The sequence below is a fragment of the Carlito syrichta genome, unplaced genomic scaffold (genome assembly GCF_000164805.1).
Source record: "Carlito syrichta isolate Samal-C Ts95f unplaced genomic scaffold, Tarsius_syrichta-2.0.1 Scaffold314332, whole genome shotgun sequence".
In the NCBI taxonomy this organism is placed as follows: domain Eukaryota; kingdom Metazoa; phylum Chordata; class Mammalia; order Primates; family Tarsiidae; genus Carlito; species Carlito syrichta.
The window spans coordinates 182,580-200,482 of NW_007258428.1; the positions used below are offsets into that span (position 1 = coordinate 182,580).

General features: G+C 36.4%; 1 protein-coding gene across 1 annotated transcript in view; it reads left to right on the forward strand.

Moving 5' to 3' along the window:
• The window catches only part of TOX3 (TOX high mobility group box family member 3), a 103,794-nt gene that overhangs the window by 62,799 nt on the left and 23,092 nt on the right, over positions 1-17,903 (forward strand). Inside the window, exons 2-3 of the mRNA XM_008071448.2 lie at positions 11,106-11,171; positions 15,112-15,366. Coding sequence (XP_008069639.1) covers positions 11,106-11,171; positions 15,112-15,366 — 321 coding nt within the window. The remainder of the gene's footprint in view (positions 1-11,105; positions 11,172-15,111; positions 15,367-17,903) is intronic.

Genomic DNA, 17,903 nt, shown 5'->3' on the forward strand with positions numbered 1-17,903 from the left:
AATTTATCATGGGTTACAGCCCAAGGGATGTACTGCTAGTAATGGAAACTTGCTTGTTAATGTCATATCTTTTGGGCCTTAGAGAAAGGGTCTTTTGAGTTCTTCTAGTGACATCCAAGAAAGTAGTCAAATTACCATCTGGACTGATGGCCATTCTTAGCTGTCATTTCAGTGATTCTCACAAAAAACAAAACAGATCAAACGCATCTATTTTGTAAGTTGCTGTCATTTTATAAGAGATACCCACTAGTTTGCCAAATATAGTGGAAGACACATAGAATGGACATGATTCTTACCTTCTGGAAATTGTACTCTAGATCTTATCTTCTGCAATTGTGGGATGATTTTCCTTTTCACTTGTGTTCAGTCTTTCCCCACCTACAAACGTGTGCAAGTCTCCTCTTATCCGTAAGCACATTTAAGCTAAGTTTCCCCAAAACATAGTCAGTACTGTGTACTCCCGTATAAGCCTTTCCTCTGTCTTCTCTACCTAGAATGCATGCATTCCTGTTTCTTGGGCTCCTGGGCTTACTCTTATGACAAGCATTTGCCCAAATAATTTTCTTTATCAGTGTTTTTGTCCTATAGGCAAGCTCCTGCACTTCCCTAAAAACCTCACTCAGAAGGCTCCTCTTGTTTAAAACCTTCTGCTGACTTTCCAGGGGACATACTTCCCAGATATTCATGCAGCACCTATCATGTAGAATCATATCTGTTTTTTCTATTAGAGCTTTTCTTTGGTAGAAACTGGATCTTATGCATATTTTAATTTAATAACTACCATTGTATCTTTTATATAACAGACTCAGTAGCTATTACAAAAAAAAAGTTTCAGTGACCCTTTTATTTTTCCCAGATTATTGAATTCCTATCTTCCCAGGCTTCTCACTTCCAAATTTCTGATATTTATCAAGTGTCTCTTCCATATAAGATCTTTTGCAGGGAGCTTTGTGCTGTCTCAGTTCTCCTCGTATAGCCTAGTTCCACAAAGTCCTATCCTTTCTTCCTTAGAAATGAGGAAACAGAAGTTTAGGGAGGTAACATGATACAACTTACCTGATGATACCTAGGGTGTAAGTTGTAAAGCTGGGATTTGAACTTGGATCTCTGACTTACTTATTCACTTATTCCTTCAACAGATGCATACCAAGCCAGACATTGTCCTAAGACCAGGGGAAACAGCACTGAACTAGACAAATGGATTGTTCATTCTGGAGTGGAGAGAGACAGCAAACAGACAAACACATTACGTCAGTTAGTGATGACTTTATATATCTTATGGGATATAAACGGAGAATGGGTAAGGGCCTGAGGAGGACATGTATACGCACGTCCTTTTAGTTAAATTGATCTGGGAGTACTCCATGAGGAAAAGGCATTGAGCCGAAACTTACATGAAGAAGGGATGAAAGGGAGACTAATGGTCCTGGCAAGGAGATCAGCAGGTGCAATGAATGGCCCAGAGAAGGGATGGAGGAACAGCTAGAGCAGTGTACTGGGAGGGCAGGAGCAGCCTCTTGGGAGGGAATTTGCGGAAGGAATCAGCAGCCAGATCTTGTAAGGACTTGAAGCCTATGGCAAGAAGTTTGGATTTAGCTGTACGTGTCCTTGAGAAGCCATTGGAGATCTTAAAGTAGTAAAACTCTATTGCACTGTCATATAAGCCACAGCAGTTTGTAAAATAGGCATGGTCTGCTTTGGTTTCTGCAAAACTCATTGAAATTGTCACCTGGGCCATTAGTACAGATAGAAAGGTGGCTTTACATGTATGAGCCCATTTAATCCTCAAAACCTCCATGATGAGGCAAATACGGATTGTATCCCTGTTTTATAGATGGTAAAACTGAAGTACATGAAGGCTAAATAACTTGTGCACAGTGATATAACCAGCAAGTTGCTCAAGTGGGATTCGAATTTGTCCTTAAATGAGGCAACTTGTCTGCCATCCCACAACTAGTTTGGTGGTGAGATTGTAATTCAAAGCTAGTTAGACTGACTTGTGGTAAAGTGCTGTCTGTATTTTGTTCTTCCTACTGTTGCTTCTGCCCATGTCTAGACACTTGCAACCTCCCACCAGTTGAATTATTCTTCACTGGTCTCTTTGCCCCCAGTCTTTCACAATACTAATCTTGGGCATCTTAGACTATTGATATGCTTAGCTGTGGGTTTTACATCTCTTTCTCCTTATCTCTTTTTTTCTAACAAAAATCCTTGGTGGACCTTTCTATTTAATACATTTTGAAATATTTAGGTTGGCCTTCGAGGCCATCATAGCCTGGCTACCTACCATCTTCTCCCAGCTTACCCCCCTTTCTCCTATGGCCAGATTGCTCTCTGCTTTGCCTTTGAGCAGAGCCTGTGCATGGGTAGGTCTGGAGCTTCACTCATCCCCTTCTCTTTGCCTGGGACTCCTTCTCCTCTAGCTTTCTTTTTTGGTTGACTTGTTCCTCTGAGTAACCATCTCTTTTTGTCTCTTTCTTCGCTTAAACTTGCAAGTCATTTGTCACCAACTTGACCCTTAGGTTCATACATTTTTTTTTTTTTGGTCTCATCATCCCAAATGAGTTGTTGACCCTTAAAATCAAAGTCATATCTTCTGTTTCTCTCCAGATACAGAGAAGTAGATGTATTCCCCCGAATATATCCTATTAATTTGTTGTATCTAATGGAGATTCAGTTAAGTGTTGGTAAGGCTTTTGAGAATAAGGCTAGGGGAGATAAACCAGAATTAATACAAAAGTTATGGTCACAACAGCATATGTGTTTCCATTGTTTTGTTGTTGTTGTTGTTATTGTTGATGTGTGTTTAAGTAAAATCAAAGGCCTTCTTTTCCCATTCTCTGAATATTGGTGGTGATTGATTGCTTGGCCAATTCCAAATATGACTCAATTGTTCCAAAACAGGAAAAAAAAAAAACAAACCCAAAACCACAATTCTTGAACCCTGGTATCCACTCCTACCTATATTTATTTTCCTAATATTAAACAAGTGCAGTTGGGGTTGATAGGGTGTTTTTTTGTTGTTGCTACTTTTAACTAGTCAGATGGTTATGCGATTCACAGACTCAAATGTGTCCAGATCATGAAAATCCAAAGGCCTCCACGTCTGAGCAGAGTCCATATATTTAGGAATTGTTGTTACTTGTGTGGGTCCATAGCAGTTGCTGAAAAATCCAACAATGGAACTTGTATTCCCTACTTGATCCAACATAGGATCACCTGGATGGTCACTTCACACATGATTGCTTTTCTCTGTAATCCAGGGAGGTGAGAGGGGGTAGTAAATGCTTTCACTAAGCCTTTATTACTGTAAACAAAACAACTTGTGCTACCCCAGCATTTCCGTGAGATGTACAGAAAAGTTTATATTTTTGAGTTGCTGTCTCATTTTTGTCACCTAGGCTGGAGTGCAGGGGCATGCTCATGGCCACCGCAGCCTTGACCTGCTGGGCTCAGGCAATCCTTCTGCCTCAACCTTCCAAGTAGCCAGAACTACAGATGCATGCCACCATGCCCGGCTAGTTTTTGTGATTTATTGTAGAGATGAGAGGGCTCACCAAGTTGCCCAGGCTGGTCTCGAACCTCCGGACTCAGGCAATCCTCTCGCCTCGGCCTCCCAAAGTGCTGGGATTACAGGCTTGAGCCACTGTGCCGGCCAAAATAGTTTGTTTTAAAAAATAAATATCCACCACATTAAATCTAAGAGGAACTTGGCTAGTAGTTCTCAAATATTAAATAGTATGTGTTTTAGAGTTTCTTAAAAAGGCTTAAAAAACACATTAGGATCCCACTGCTACAGATCAATACAGAAAATCCAGCGTGAGGATTGGGTAATTTACATTTTTAACAGGTTTCTTTCTATCATTCTATGGTCCCTGGCACAACACTTTGAAAAACCCTGAGACTATATAGCATTTTCTTTTTTTTTTTTTTAGAAAAGAACATTTTAAATTAGAAAAAAAAAATTAGCTGTCAAATTTAACACTTGAATCCTTGCCCCCATTGACATTGTACTGTTGGTTCTCTCTCAGTGTTTTGCCTGCAGGCCAGAATCTGTGGTGTTCCATGCAGATAGTATTCAACCACCTAAGGCACCCATCCTTAACAGCCCACCCCCACCCATCTAGACCACTATATCATTTTTCCAAAAAGGTTAGTGCATTTTCTAGAACAAAGCATTTTTCAAGCTACATATCTCTAGAGTTTAAAATATTACTTTTATTTGACTATTTTTCTTCCTCTTACCATGTTTTCCCCATAGATGTGGTCTGGGCAGGGGCTGGTGGTGGTGGTTGTTGGGCTTCTTGTTTTCACTTGAATTTCAAGTGTATATACTGTGTCCTGATGGGCTTAGAGGACAATTCTGAGTAGCATCATTTCACATCCAGGAACTCATTTGTATTTATTGAACACCTACTACTTACCAAACACTCTTGGAACTGGGACATTCATGTAAAATATGGACATAACCTTCTTATCATCATTGAAATTACATTCTAGTCATCTGAGAAAGTTAGTAACAACAATATGTGATGTTGAAAAGTGTTCATGGGAACAGTGGAGTGGGGGAAAAGGGAAAGAGAATGCTAGATGTGGAGAAGGAGGCTGTGAAGAAATTTGATAGGGTAGTCAGAGAGAAGGTGACATCTGTGAGGTAAGAGAGTGAGCCATGGGGACAGTTGAAAGGACAGTAGTCTAAGCAGAAGAAAAACAGCCATCATAAAGGCCCAGAGGTAGGAATGTGTCTAGGGTGTTGAGGGAACAGCAAGGAGGCCAGCATGAGCAAGGAGGGGAACATTGGTCAATAGGTCAGAGAAGAAACAGGGGTTGTTATAACGACTTGAGTATCTTCCCTGAGTATATGGGAAGTCACTGAAAAATTTTGAGCAGAGGAATGAGTTGGTCTGACTTAGATTTTCGAAGGGTTGTGTTGAGAATAGTCTGTTGGGGAAGGGTGGTAGAGCCAGAGGGACCAGCTGAGAGCTGCAGAGGTACAGGAGGGATTGGATGGCTTAGGCCTGCGTAGATCTAGAGAGAAGGACAAGTGGTCCATGTTGGGTATAGTTGGAAGGATGAGTCATCAGAATCTCCTAAAACTTTGATGGGAAAATGGAGAGAGAAATAGTGGATTCAAGAATGGGTTTTGGCCTGAGTCACTGGAAGTGAGTTACTTTCCCATCAAGGAGATGGGAAAGACTGTGGGTGGAGCAGGCTAAGGGGAGAAGATGAGGAGTTCAGTTTTGGACATATATTTGAGATACCAATTGACATCCAATGGAAGTGCTGTAGACAGTTGGACTTTTGAGTCTGGTTCTTAGGAGATCATCATGGAGGAGTTTTTAGCATGTGGAAAGGCATGTATAGGTGTGTGTGTAATTATACTTATGTGTGTATATAATTCTCTCTATATAATTATATATGCATATTAGCATGTTTGTATGTGTATATATATTATATCATTATATATATACACATGTGCATACACACACACACATTATATGGCTATAATTATACGTCATAGCCTGTTGTTTATAGTTTTGTGTTTCCAGACTATTGCTGAACCCCTAACCTTTAGACTGTCATTCTTCTCTAAGTCTTTCTTTGTTTTCTACTGTGGTGCTCCAGATCCATCCAAGATAATCATCAGTATTGTTATCACTTGCCATATTGGACTTGTTTTCACTCCCTTGGGCTTTCTATCTTGAAACGGATTACCACTGCTGGAAATGGTTGAACTTTGATGATCTTCCCAAGGTTCTTTTCCAAGGATAGTTAACTGAGCCTTGGAGAGTGTATAGACTCTGCAGTCCCACCTCTTCCAGCATGTGACCGTACTTGGCACACTTGATCCATAATGGCACAGTTCATTTGTGTAAGCTACTTGACAGATGTCCGTAGTGAGGCATCAAATTGGATGGTGTCTGCTAACAAATCTAATGGGAAAAAAAGAAAAGAGAATTTGAAGGATTATCTTTTTTTTCAGGATTAAATTTGTGCCATTTAGCTGTTTGAAACCCTGTAGTTAATGCTGCTTTATTAGAAGCCTATACAATTCTTTACATGGGTGTCAAAATAATTTCAGTGAAAATGATGTTGTGTGGACTCATCAAGCTGAAGTATTCGTCTTGTGATTACAGATGGGTTTTTGTCTGGGTTGCTCTACTTTCCTCCAGCCCCTTTGCTGTACTAGCCAGACTTAACAATCTGCATTAATTTACTTTGGCACTTCACACGGTCAGACAGGCCACAAACACGATGGTCTTTAATATCTAAAAAATCTTGCAGTACTCTTTTTTAATTGATGTCCTTCATAAATTGTATTTGCCCAAGCTATAATTACTTGTCAAGCAGCAAAAGCAAATCTACCTCTAAGTACAATGAAGATGTTCTTTTATGAAATTATTAAGATACAGAAGTTCGACGTGCAGAGTAATTTAGTTCTGCTTTATAATGATATCTTTGGGGACTATATCTTTGGGGATCACATCTATTAGAGCCCTACCACCACCAGTGTACCTCATAATTGCCAAATGCCCCTGCCTTTCAGTGACCATTTCCCTATATATGTATTCTTTAGAACCACTGGGCTGATTTCTTTCATGTTTGTATATGCCCTTCAGAGTAATTAATCATCTCATATGATGTTCATTTAGTGTATCTGGAATATTTTGACTCTTGAAATTGCATAGACGATCCCTTGTATGGCTTAGTAACAGAGCTTTGAAGGAACATCAATGGAGATTTAGAATTTAGAAAGTGTGGAAATAGACCAAGTTAAGGTGACATAGAATGAATAATTTAGAAATTCTTATTTAGTTGATTCATATAACATAATTTTACCATGTAAAATTAGGATTTTATCTTTTATAAAAGAAGATTCAGGGAATATAAAAGAATATTGTCAATAAAGAGCTTAGAACATGGTTTCCCAAAGTGTGTTCCCACAGGGTATTGTGGGGAAACAAAAGGAGGTGATCCACAGCTTTTTTTCATTTGTTTACTTTCACTTAAAAATAAGTAAGCTTCATGCAAGCAGTAAGCAGTAAAGTTGTCATCTTTTCATAATTTTGTCTCTAGTGCCTTCATAGTGTCTTGCACATACTAGGCACATAAATAGTTGTTGAATTAATTGACTGTGGACTTCTCAGAGTCTTTAACTTTATAACCGGCATTATGATTCATCAAAGAGAAGGTAGCCTTTCCCAACCTAGCTGGACTGTGGAAGCATTTTATTAGACTTGGTGATATAGTTTGGATGGTTGTCCCCTCCAGATCTCCTGTTGACATGTGATCTCTAGTGGGAGATGTTTGAATCACAAGGGCATTTCCCTTGTGATCCATTTCATGAATGACTTAATGCCATTTTCTTGCAATGACAAATGAGTTCTTGCTCTATTAGTTCACATGAGAGTTGGTTCTTTAAGAGAGCCTGGCACCACATCCTCATCTCTTGTTCCTGCTCTCTCTATGCTCTTTCTCTGCCTTTTGCCATGACTGTAAGCTTCTTGAGGCCTCACCGGAAGCCCAGAAGATGCCATTGCCTGCAGGACTGTGAGCAATAACCTCTTTTGTTTATAAATTACCCAGCCTCAGGTATTTCTTTATAGCAATGCAGAATGGGCTGATACACTTGAGTACCTTCAAGTACCCTCTGGAAAATTCTAGCTTTGCATAAATGAGAAAACAGAATTTTAAAACTGAACTGATCATTGAATGAAATATTCAAGTTTTGTGGACACTAAAATGTAAGAAATGTACAGATGATGTGGTAGGAGGGATGCCAGACTTCATGTTTGAATCTATGATCTTGGGTATGTTACTTGACCTCAGTCTACTGTCCTATAAAATAAAGATTGTAATTTATCTTACAGTTGTTGGGAAAATAAATTATGTTTAGTCCCACTTTGGAAGACTTAGTGAACTAATGCATTTAGAAGGTTTCCTGGGCCAAATACTCATTATTACTATTATCTTAAAAAAGTGATATTACTCCAGTTACTATGAAGCACTAAAGTGTGATTACCTGTTCTCTTTCTCTTCCTTCAACACATACAGGAGTGCTTATAATATGAAGGCATTGTCGTTAGTGCAGGGGAGACAGTAGTGAATACAGCTAAGGCCCCTTCCCCACAGACCTGTAATGTGTTTACTGATGTCACTGTCTCTTAGAACATAAATTTAATTGTACAGAATTTACTTTAAGTTAATTGTTCTGAGGTCATTATATTAGAGACTTGCCCCAAAGGAGCACTTTTTCTCTCAGAATCAGATCTGTTCTTACATCAACCAAGTAAAACAGATTTTCAGAGGTCATATTATTAAAATAAAATAAATAAAATCAAGCTAGCATTCCTAGATAAGGTAATCAAATGGAAAATGTCATCCCTTTTATTTTGATTAGTTTAACCACCGAAGGAGGGTGACCAGATTTAGAAAATAAAAATACACAGCACACAATTAAATTTGGAGATAAACAAATAGTATCTCTAGTATAAGTATGTCCCAAATAGTCCATGGGATATGCTTATATTTAAAAAAAAAAGTTGTGATTTGTTTGAAAGTCAAATTTAACAGGGTGTCCTGTATTTATCTGACTACCCTACCACAATGAACCATGGTTCCAGTCACCTGTTCAGGAGAAAGACAATTGCCTGCAACAAGTCAATATTTAAAGCCATTTTTGTAGAGGAGATATTTTACCCAACACAGAATGGACACCTTTACTTCCATTTGAAATGATTTATAACTATTCCCGCCTGATCAGCAAGTGTTTCCAAATTAAAAGCCATTAATTAAGGCCTTCTATAGATACAAAAGATATGCAAGGAGTATTTTGTAATTCTCGCTCAGTACTTCAGGTGAGAGCTTTTCAAATTACGTGGACCACTGGAGCCACCTGCTTGACTAAACGCCGCGCAGCCCGCGTGTGGCTCATCAGCACACTGCGGTGCCAGCGTTGTTACTGATTTTTCTCATTTCTCCAGGGCAAATACTAATTAATGGATACAATTCACAGCTGATTAGCTGTAGTTTCTCCAGTAATTACATTCGCATACTAACTGTTCAGAAGAGGATTTCTAACCCAGTTCTTATTTCACTCTAAGCTTAATTTGTTTTTTGAATTGTTTAGGCCCTCAGTTTAATAGCCATTTTATTTTTCTTTGTTGTTTTAGGTGCTATTAGATAATAAGTGAGTTTAATCTTAAAAAAATACTCTCTGATAATGAGCTGTTTGCTTTAAATGGATTTCTAATTCCCCAACAAAACCTATATTTAAATAACGTTAAAGTTGTGATACAGGCTGTTAGGTGGTTGTGGGGGGAGGAGGATTGGTGCATGGAATACACATCTTGAGCCTAGGTTCTCATAAATAGCCAGAAAGAACATTTGATTAGAGGCCTGAGATTTTTAATTCTAGCATCATTCATTCATTAAAAATTCCATGACAGAAGCCTATACTTTTTCTTGCATCTATTTAACATTGTAGAAAAATGGAGGAAATATATGTGTGTTTGTGTGCATATGTACAACCATGCACATGTTTTTGAAATCACATCAGAGAAATCAGATAGAGTTCTTTTTTAAGTGCTAACAAATTCATCTTTCAGAAATCTTTATAAAGATATTTGCCCAAATGAATCTGAATGTTCAGTGAGAGCTTTTCTGATGGCTTATTGTGTGTCTATAAAGGTGTGTTTTCCAGGGTGAAATTTTACTTCTGCAGACCATCACAGCACTCTGGAACCATTAGAGTCTCTCGTATAAATCCTGCTTAGTTCTTGGATCCCTGACATGATAAAGTGTAGTATGTCAATCCTGCTTCTGCGCGAGTCCTGTAGGTTCAGAGTCGGGTTGAGAGCCCCCTAGAAATAAGTGTGTGTTGGTTTACTGAGAGGAGGATTATGCAAGTCTTCCATATCTGTGTATCTCTCTATATTCTATTTATTCTCTACACTTATCTATGTATCTGTGTATCTTTCTCTTTACCTACCTATTTATCTCTCCATCCATCCATCTCTCTCTCCTTGAGAAAATGGTATCTTTTACTTAAATAATTACTAACTTTATTTATAGTAGAGAATAGAGATATACATTTCACCCTTTGGAGACCAAAACTATGTTTAATTGATGCATTAAAGGAAGGAAATAATACACTTTGTAAAAAAGGACATTCTTTTTAAAGTCATGAAAATAATATAGCTCTAGATAATTATACTCACTGAGCCTTTCCATATTGCCAGACTGATAACAAGAATGTTTAAAGCAACAAAATGTGCCTATTTAGACCATTTGAACCTGCAAATACATTTCTGCCAAAATCCAAGTTTTACATTTTGATAACAGATTCCTAGAAGTAAAGAGCTTAAGTCTGATATGGTGATACAGTCTTATTTGTGGTGATATGAATGGACTATTGTGTTAGGAAATGAAATAAAAATTGCTGTGTTCATAGGATCCTACTTATTTTTAAACCTCTTTGCACTTAATGTTACATTGAGAGATTAAATATCACTGGTTTCAGCAGCTCTGATGGATATAGATATCGCTTAAAGCTCTGTTTGGAGATTTAAAAAATATTCTTTAGTGTTATTTATTTATATTCATGCCACACCCCATTCACCAGAAAATAGAATTTGAGTCCTGGGAATTGAATTTTATTCCCTTTAATTCACATTTTAACCTACCCACACTTGTGACATCTGTTCTTGAAAAGTAAGCTATAAAATCCCAACATGCTTTAAAATGTGTCAAGGTGATTTTCTTGGAAACCCTTTTTTCTTCAAGCCTCTGACAAATGCTAGCTCAATAAACAACACACACTAGTGACTAGTTGGCCTAATGTTTTGTAATCCTTTCCCTTCACTATTAGTCTTGATGAGAAACAAAGCTATTTTCTAGAATTATTGAGCTAGCTTAACTCTGCTTTATTTTCTGAGGGAACTTACTGATGGTGTAGCATAGGACTTTGAAGCCTTTTTCATATTTCACATTTGATCTGAGTAAGACCCCTCCATTTTATCTTGTTATACTAGCATTCTTTCCATATCACAGCCAGATTCTTTAGTATGCCTCATGTTAACATAAGACAATCTGTTTTCTTTCAGTTTGGAAATAATAATAACTACATGAATATGGCCGAGGCAAACAATGCTTTCTTTGCTGCCAGTGAGGTAAGTGTCTAAATGTGTTTGTTCATGTTTTGTGTGTTGTTTAGGTAATTCAATGGGCTTGAAGGGGAAATCAAAGTATCAAATTCATCCCTTTCTTAAGTAGCACAAGGTAACGACTTTGGAGGAGAAATGAGAAAAGCTTATAAGAAAAGAAAATAACCTGACAAGTTTTTATCATTTGCCCGTAGGCTGTTATTAATGTTACTAACTTCATGCAGATCTCTTGATGAAAAAAATATATGCAAACAAAAATAAATATATAAAGTGTTAAAACACACACACAACTGTATAGGATCTAAGCAGATTAAGTGGTTATTTTGGAAACCAGACTAGAAATGACTTTTAATAGAAAATATTTTAACTTCGTATATCTCTAGGGATAATGTCATTAAGTTGTCATGGTTTGGGATACTATGTGGCAGAATAGTAATATAGTTTCCTGGAGTTTTTGTGGGGTGACATGAAATGAGTGTTTTATGTATTGCTAGATCCCCATAGTCTAGGCAATTGTAGTCTCTCAATAAATAAATATTTATTGAATGAATGAATGAGTGGGCATGCTCCAAATAGGTGATGGAATCTAAATGCAGCACCTTGTTATCTCTGGGTCTGTCTTCAGTTTATGGGTGGGTGCAAATGGAACAAACATTGTCTTCTTGCTGTTTTTACTGCATTTCCTGATATTGATTTAGGACTGTTTTCTGGTCTCATTGGCTTGCCCTCCACAAGAACCTTGATCTTGACTAGATTAAAAATGGTTTCTTAAAAATGGTAGTCTGAGTGAGATTTCAGATTGTAAAACAAGAACAAACAAGTGAAATTGCCCCAAATGGAACATTTCCTCTTGCGGCTTATATAATAAAAAGTTTTCATTTTCCAGATACATTCAAATATGGGAAACTGAACTAGCTTGACCCCAGAGAATGAGCATAATCATGGCTTCATAAATGATCTTGGTAAAGGGAAGCAAGTGATATGAAAGAAATTAACTTTAAGAAATTATTAGAATAAATGGGGAATCAGGAATTAAGGGTATTCCTAGATTAATCATTTTTATAGTGACCATCATTTCTCTAACCAAGAAGACAGCTTAGATAAGGGAATATTGTTTGGCACTGACTGCTGTGTTGTTTGTGATAATGAACACAAACCCCATCTGTAAGGACAACATGATGTTTCATTCTGTAGGATTTTTTTTCCCTACATTTGAATCAAACATTGATGAAAGCTCTACTGCCAGCAGCTGTTCAGAGACAATTTAATTCCAGCTGTGATAATTCACCGTGTCAGACATTGGCTGTTATATGTTGATACAACAGTTCTCCAGATTTGCATTTTTATCAAAAGGAACAAATGTTTTGAACATTTCAGTACAGATGGTATTTAACCATGTACATACTCCTTTAACATGTTCAAGGTAAACACTGAAAAGTCAATATCTAAAAAATAATCACAGAAACTCTAAGTGATTAATCTGATATTGGTCATATGGCATAGTTACAAAAGTCAGTGTCTTTTTTATATTGATGCCATACATGGTTATTTTTATAACTTTAGATATCTGATACACTGGATCCTTTTCTTTAAGGAATAGTTTAACTTTGTATTTAATATATTATCTCTATTTAAAGGTAGTTTAAAATTTTAGAACGGTCTTGATTATATATTATAATGTTATTGTATTGTTTTATTAGTTTAGGATCTAGAAATATACTAAATTCTAACTTACAATTAATCTGTCTTTTAAAAAATTATTCCACAGAGACATATTATGTATGACCTCTATTTCTTAACAAAAAAAATGAAAACCTTCCTAATTGTGACTGCCTAACATAAGACATACTTTATGTTAGAGTTTAAGAGGTAATCTTATGTAATGATTTCTCTGAACATCTTTTTTTGAACAATAACAAAAAGAGCCCAAGTAAATGTTAATGCTGCATTATAGCATGTGCCTAATTTCCCAATCACTGCATTAAAAGTAAATTTATTTGTTTTTTTTTAACATTTTAATGAGTGAAAACTAATTCAGGAAGACTTTAGGTTTGTATGCTGTAAAGTCTAAATTGTGCCTGAAACCAATTCCCTTCACATAGATATTGTCCTGTAGATAACACTATGGGGACTGGATACTCTGAGTTGGAAATTCACACATTTGCTTTATGTTTTCTGTCTGTGTCATGATTACCCTGACCATTTTTAAAGTACTTTAAATATTTATTGAAATAATATTTCAAGTGTTAATTACAGTGGTAATGAAAACAGCCAAATGCCACATATCAAGAATGAGTGTTTATCCGTATTGTTAATGTGATATGTTAGATTTCATTAAGCAGTAATGGGGTAGCAAATGAGTCACAAATTACAGTTGCATCTGTTACTAGACCACATTAGTGCCAAAATAACGGCAAATGCAGCCATAGGGTTACGTTCATTAGCCAACCACGTTTGTGGCCAATTCATCCCTTTGTGTTTGCGATCTCGGGGTACCACAGTCAGAAATCAACATTTTTAGAGTCATTATTAGAATACATATGTCACAAACTCCAATATTTCATTCCAGCTTTCAAATCATGCTACAGTGTTTTGCATCTACTGAATCTGCTAAGAACCTCAAGATGTTCAATTGCCCCGCCATAGACTGCCATAGCTTGTGACCTCTTTTTTTCTTGTGAGATACAAATAACATTTGACAGGCTCTATATGTAAGATATATTTTCATTGCTTTTTTTTCTTGAGTTTGTTTTTACTCTGAAGTGGCTATTATGTTATATCATGATTGATAGATTGAAGAATGGTGATTTTCAGCTCTTAATTAGTTCTCTTAACTGATAATAACAGATTCAAATTATCTTGCACCAGTCCATTCTTTCAAATACTATTAATGATAAGCGAATTACAACTTTGACCTTCCGAGCTAGGAATAAAAAGTATCTGAGTGGTCTCCCAACCCTTCCATCTCAGCAAAAAATATCCTAGCTATTGACATCCTGCTGCACCCCCCCCAAAAAAAATTCCAAGTTCTCTCTTTAGAAAGGTGGTTAGTGTGGTTGAGCAAGACAGCCCTGATTTACATCAAGAGGCCCAATGTTAAAACACTGCCTTTAAGAATCTCACTAGCAGTGAAGGAAAACAATGCATGAGATTTACTTCAGTCTTGTGATGTAACAACACTTTTCTAAGTAAGTGAGCAGCATCAGTGTGATTAGTATATCAATATCCGTACAGTTGTGTGCTCTCTAGATTGTTGTTAAAGTTGAAAACTGGTAGAAAATGTTCTGATGAATACATAGTAATATGTTCGTATAAGAGAAAATAACTCCTTATAGTTTAAATAAAAGCAGTGGCACCTTTTAATATGAGCTGTGTTGATCCTTATGTAAAACTTAGTATTACAAACAGTAACTATTTCCATAGAAGCATTCCTTGCATTTGGGAACTTATCAATAAGGAAATTAAAAACGCAAACCACAAACTTAACATTACTTGTTTTATATGTTGTGGCAGGAAGTAAATAGTGTAATGTTCACTTCTGGATTAATGTGTGTACATGCGCACGCACCACAAAATCGTCAGCATTTTATGAAGCATGTGGATAGTGTCAGCGGTTTGAGCTGTTTCACTAACATATCAATAAAGTAGCAATTTGTTATATGCTCCAACTAACAACAAAGACAGATGTTGCTAATTAAGTACGCATTAAAAAACTGTTAATACTGATACTCCATTAAAACCATATGATAATGAGACTTAAATCTTTAATCAGAATGATCAGCAAATCTTTATATATGGAAATCTGTGTTTAAGATGTTTTCATTTGAAAAATAAATATTTGGCCTAGATATGTAGTATTTTCATGCAAAGTATTTCTTTTTTTCTCCAAGGAGGAATAAGATACAGGAGCAAAATATGAAGATATCTATATTTTGTTTCCTTTTAGCAGACATTCCATACGCCAAGCCTTGGGGATGAGGAGTTTGAAATCCCACCAATCACGCCGCCTCCTGAGTCAGACCCTGCCCTGGGCATGCCGGATGTCCTGTTACCCTTTCAAGCCCTCAGTGATCCATTGCCTTCCCAGGGAAGTGAATTCACACCCCAGTTTCCCCCTCAAAGCCTGGATCTCCCTTCCATTACAATTTCAAGAAATCTTGTGGAACAAGATGGCGTGCTTCATAACAGTGGTTTGCATATGGTAGGCACCATGTTTATTGCTTGAAAGTTTTTTTTTTAATTATTTGCACTAATCATGTTAAATATCTGAGAGTCCATGTTATAAAATCTACTCTTGTCTGTCTACCAGTGGACATATAAATTGTTTTTCCTAGTGCCATTTGCAAGCAGGTACTGGATCAATGCCTGCTACTGAACAAGAGGGCATTGAGTTGTTTGACAGTCACCTGAAAGAGAATGACCCGATAAGATCCCCCTGATTTGATATGGTTTCTAAGATGACTGATTTATTGGTTTGGCAGTCGCCAGTCTCTTTTGCATTTGATTTAACACAGAGGTTTGCTTGAGTTGAAAGTTTGCCCAGGCGAGATTTTAGAAATGGAAAACTTTATTGTTATGCCTAGGTCTTTTAAATTTGTTGGATTATAACATAGCATTTATAATACATGATTTGCAGCTACTGCAAATGAAATACCAAACTAAGATACAGACAAAAGAGAAAGCAATTGCTTGTAACCAACAGAGGAAAATGTAGAACAGGTTTTCTGTGAAATACACCTAATTGTGTTGTTTATTGTCATAAACACTGAATAAGGTACTCTAGAGAGCCAAGATTACTAATGCAATAATTTTGGTTCTATTTTTCTTAGTGTGCAATTATAGTCAGCAATCACCAGAGTAAATCTGCTTAAGTATTTTAAACTCTTCTGCTGGGATTTTTTTTTTTTCGTCATAGTATATAATGCATTTGTGTCTATTTAGGTGAGGTACTAAGCAGACATTTTAGAACAAGATTAATAGTTTATAGGGCTTTTTATAAAAACCTTGATAAAATGAAACAGATGTGTTGGTATAACAGAAAACAAATCCTATTGCTTGTTTACATATTTCTCTGCACATTAGGACCATGCCATTGATGTTTTTTGGTTTCATTGTTAATTCCCCAGATAACAACATATGATTGCAAAATATGTAGTGGATTAGTGGAGCAAAGATTCAGTGTGCTCTCTGAAATATAAGATTACTTTGCCAAATAGGATTGCGGCAACATAATTTTCTTTGCCTGTGATCTTTTGTATTTGAGCTGAACACCAGGGTTTTTATTTTTACTTTTTGTGTTGAAAAGAATGCAGTGAACAGTCGGGAAATGGTCATTAAGTATTCATAAACATTACTCGACATCACAAATAATTGTTTCCTGTGGTCTTTCTTACATTTGTGTTCCTTTGACACTAGAACGGAGGGTTCTCTATCCTCTGTTCCTGTACAGTCAGGCTTGCAATGTTGTGCCTAGAAAATAATAAAAATAAAAAGGGTGTGTTTAGTCACCAAGGGAGTTTGCCAGGGTTCACCATTATTCATAGATTCTTAGCGAGGCTCATTTAAATTTCAGAAATAGTTAAAAGACCATATAATGTATGCTACAGTGTATACTTTATTAAATTGGTAAATATTTATTAATAATATAAGAATCTGCCTTTAAATTAAACATCTGATGAATTACCGTGCCTTAAAGCTATAAAACTGTTATGCTGCTATAAAAAAGTGTAAAGGAGGCATTTTGACTATGAAATTTCATTTCATGGTCAATTGAATTTACTATATTGGAAAGAACTAAAGATGGAATCATAAAATAATTATGATATTCACATACACTTAAAGAACAATGCTTTTACGGACCTGCGTTTGAAGAGAGGACTCAATTTTTAATGCTTCTTTTGTAATGTATGGCTAATCACTAAAGCAGTTGAATTATTTCATTGATTTTAAAAGTATAGGTACTTTAGCTAAGTGCAGGCTATTGTCATGGTATTTACATGGACCTCATCACATATATTGGTGGCTTTTTGAAGTTTTGCTGAACCTGAATGATATTTATTTTGGCTTGAAACAAACTAATCTTGTTGAAAATTCTAGTAGAATTTCACCTTGAAGAAATGTCATGGGATTTTAAATCACAAATGTTGGAAAAAATAAAATGTACTAGGACAGAATTATGATGAATACAGTGTGTCGTTGGCTTTGTTCTATGTACTACCTGACATGTTCACCTATAAACTTGAATTCAGAATCGCCAGAGGCATGGTTAAAAATAGGTTATGTCAAGGTTCTTCTATATCTCCCTTTGGGTACCGAGTTGGCTGGCTACATCATAATACTCCACAGAAGCCTCCTCAGAGATTTCCCTTAGGAAGGTCACCAGAAAAATAATAAATAATACTTTATACATCATGCATTGAGCTTTCCAGTGTATGTTGGATATTTTATACCTTATGCAAGTAAGAAGTTTTATTATCCAAATGAATATATCTGTCTGTTAAGGATTGCTATGGTGAATTAAGACTATCATACAAGAAGAAAAGCCAGCTTGTTTATGTTATATTGAACCAGCTTTTCTTCAGAGCTCCATCGGTTTTCCTTTAGAAAGAATGACAGTTTGTCACATTACTGATTAGCTGCATTATTGTTGGCAACAAGCACAACATGTTTATCTTCCCTAAATTTATGCCTTTATATTTAAAAACAGAAAGCAGAAACAAAAAAGGGGGATTAAAAAGA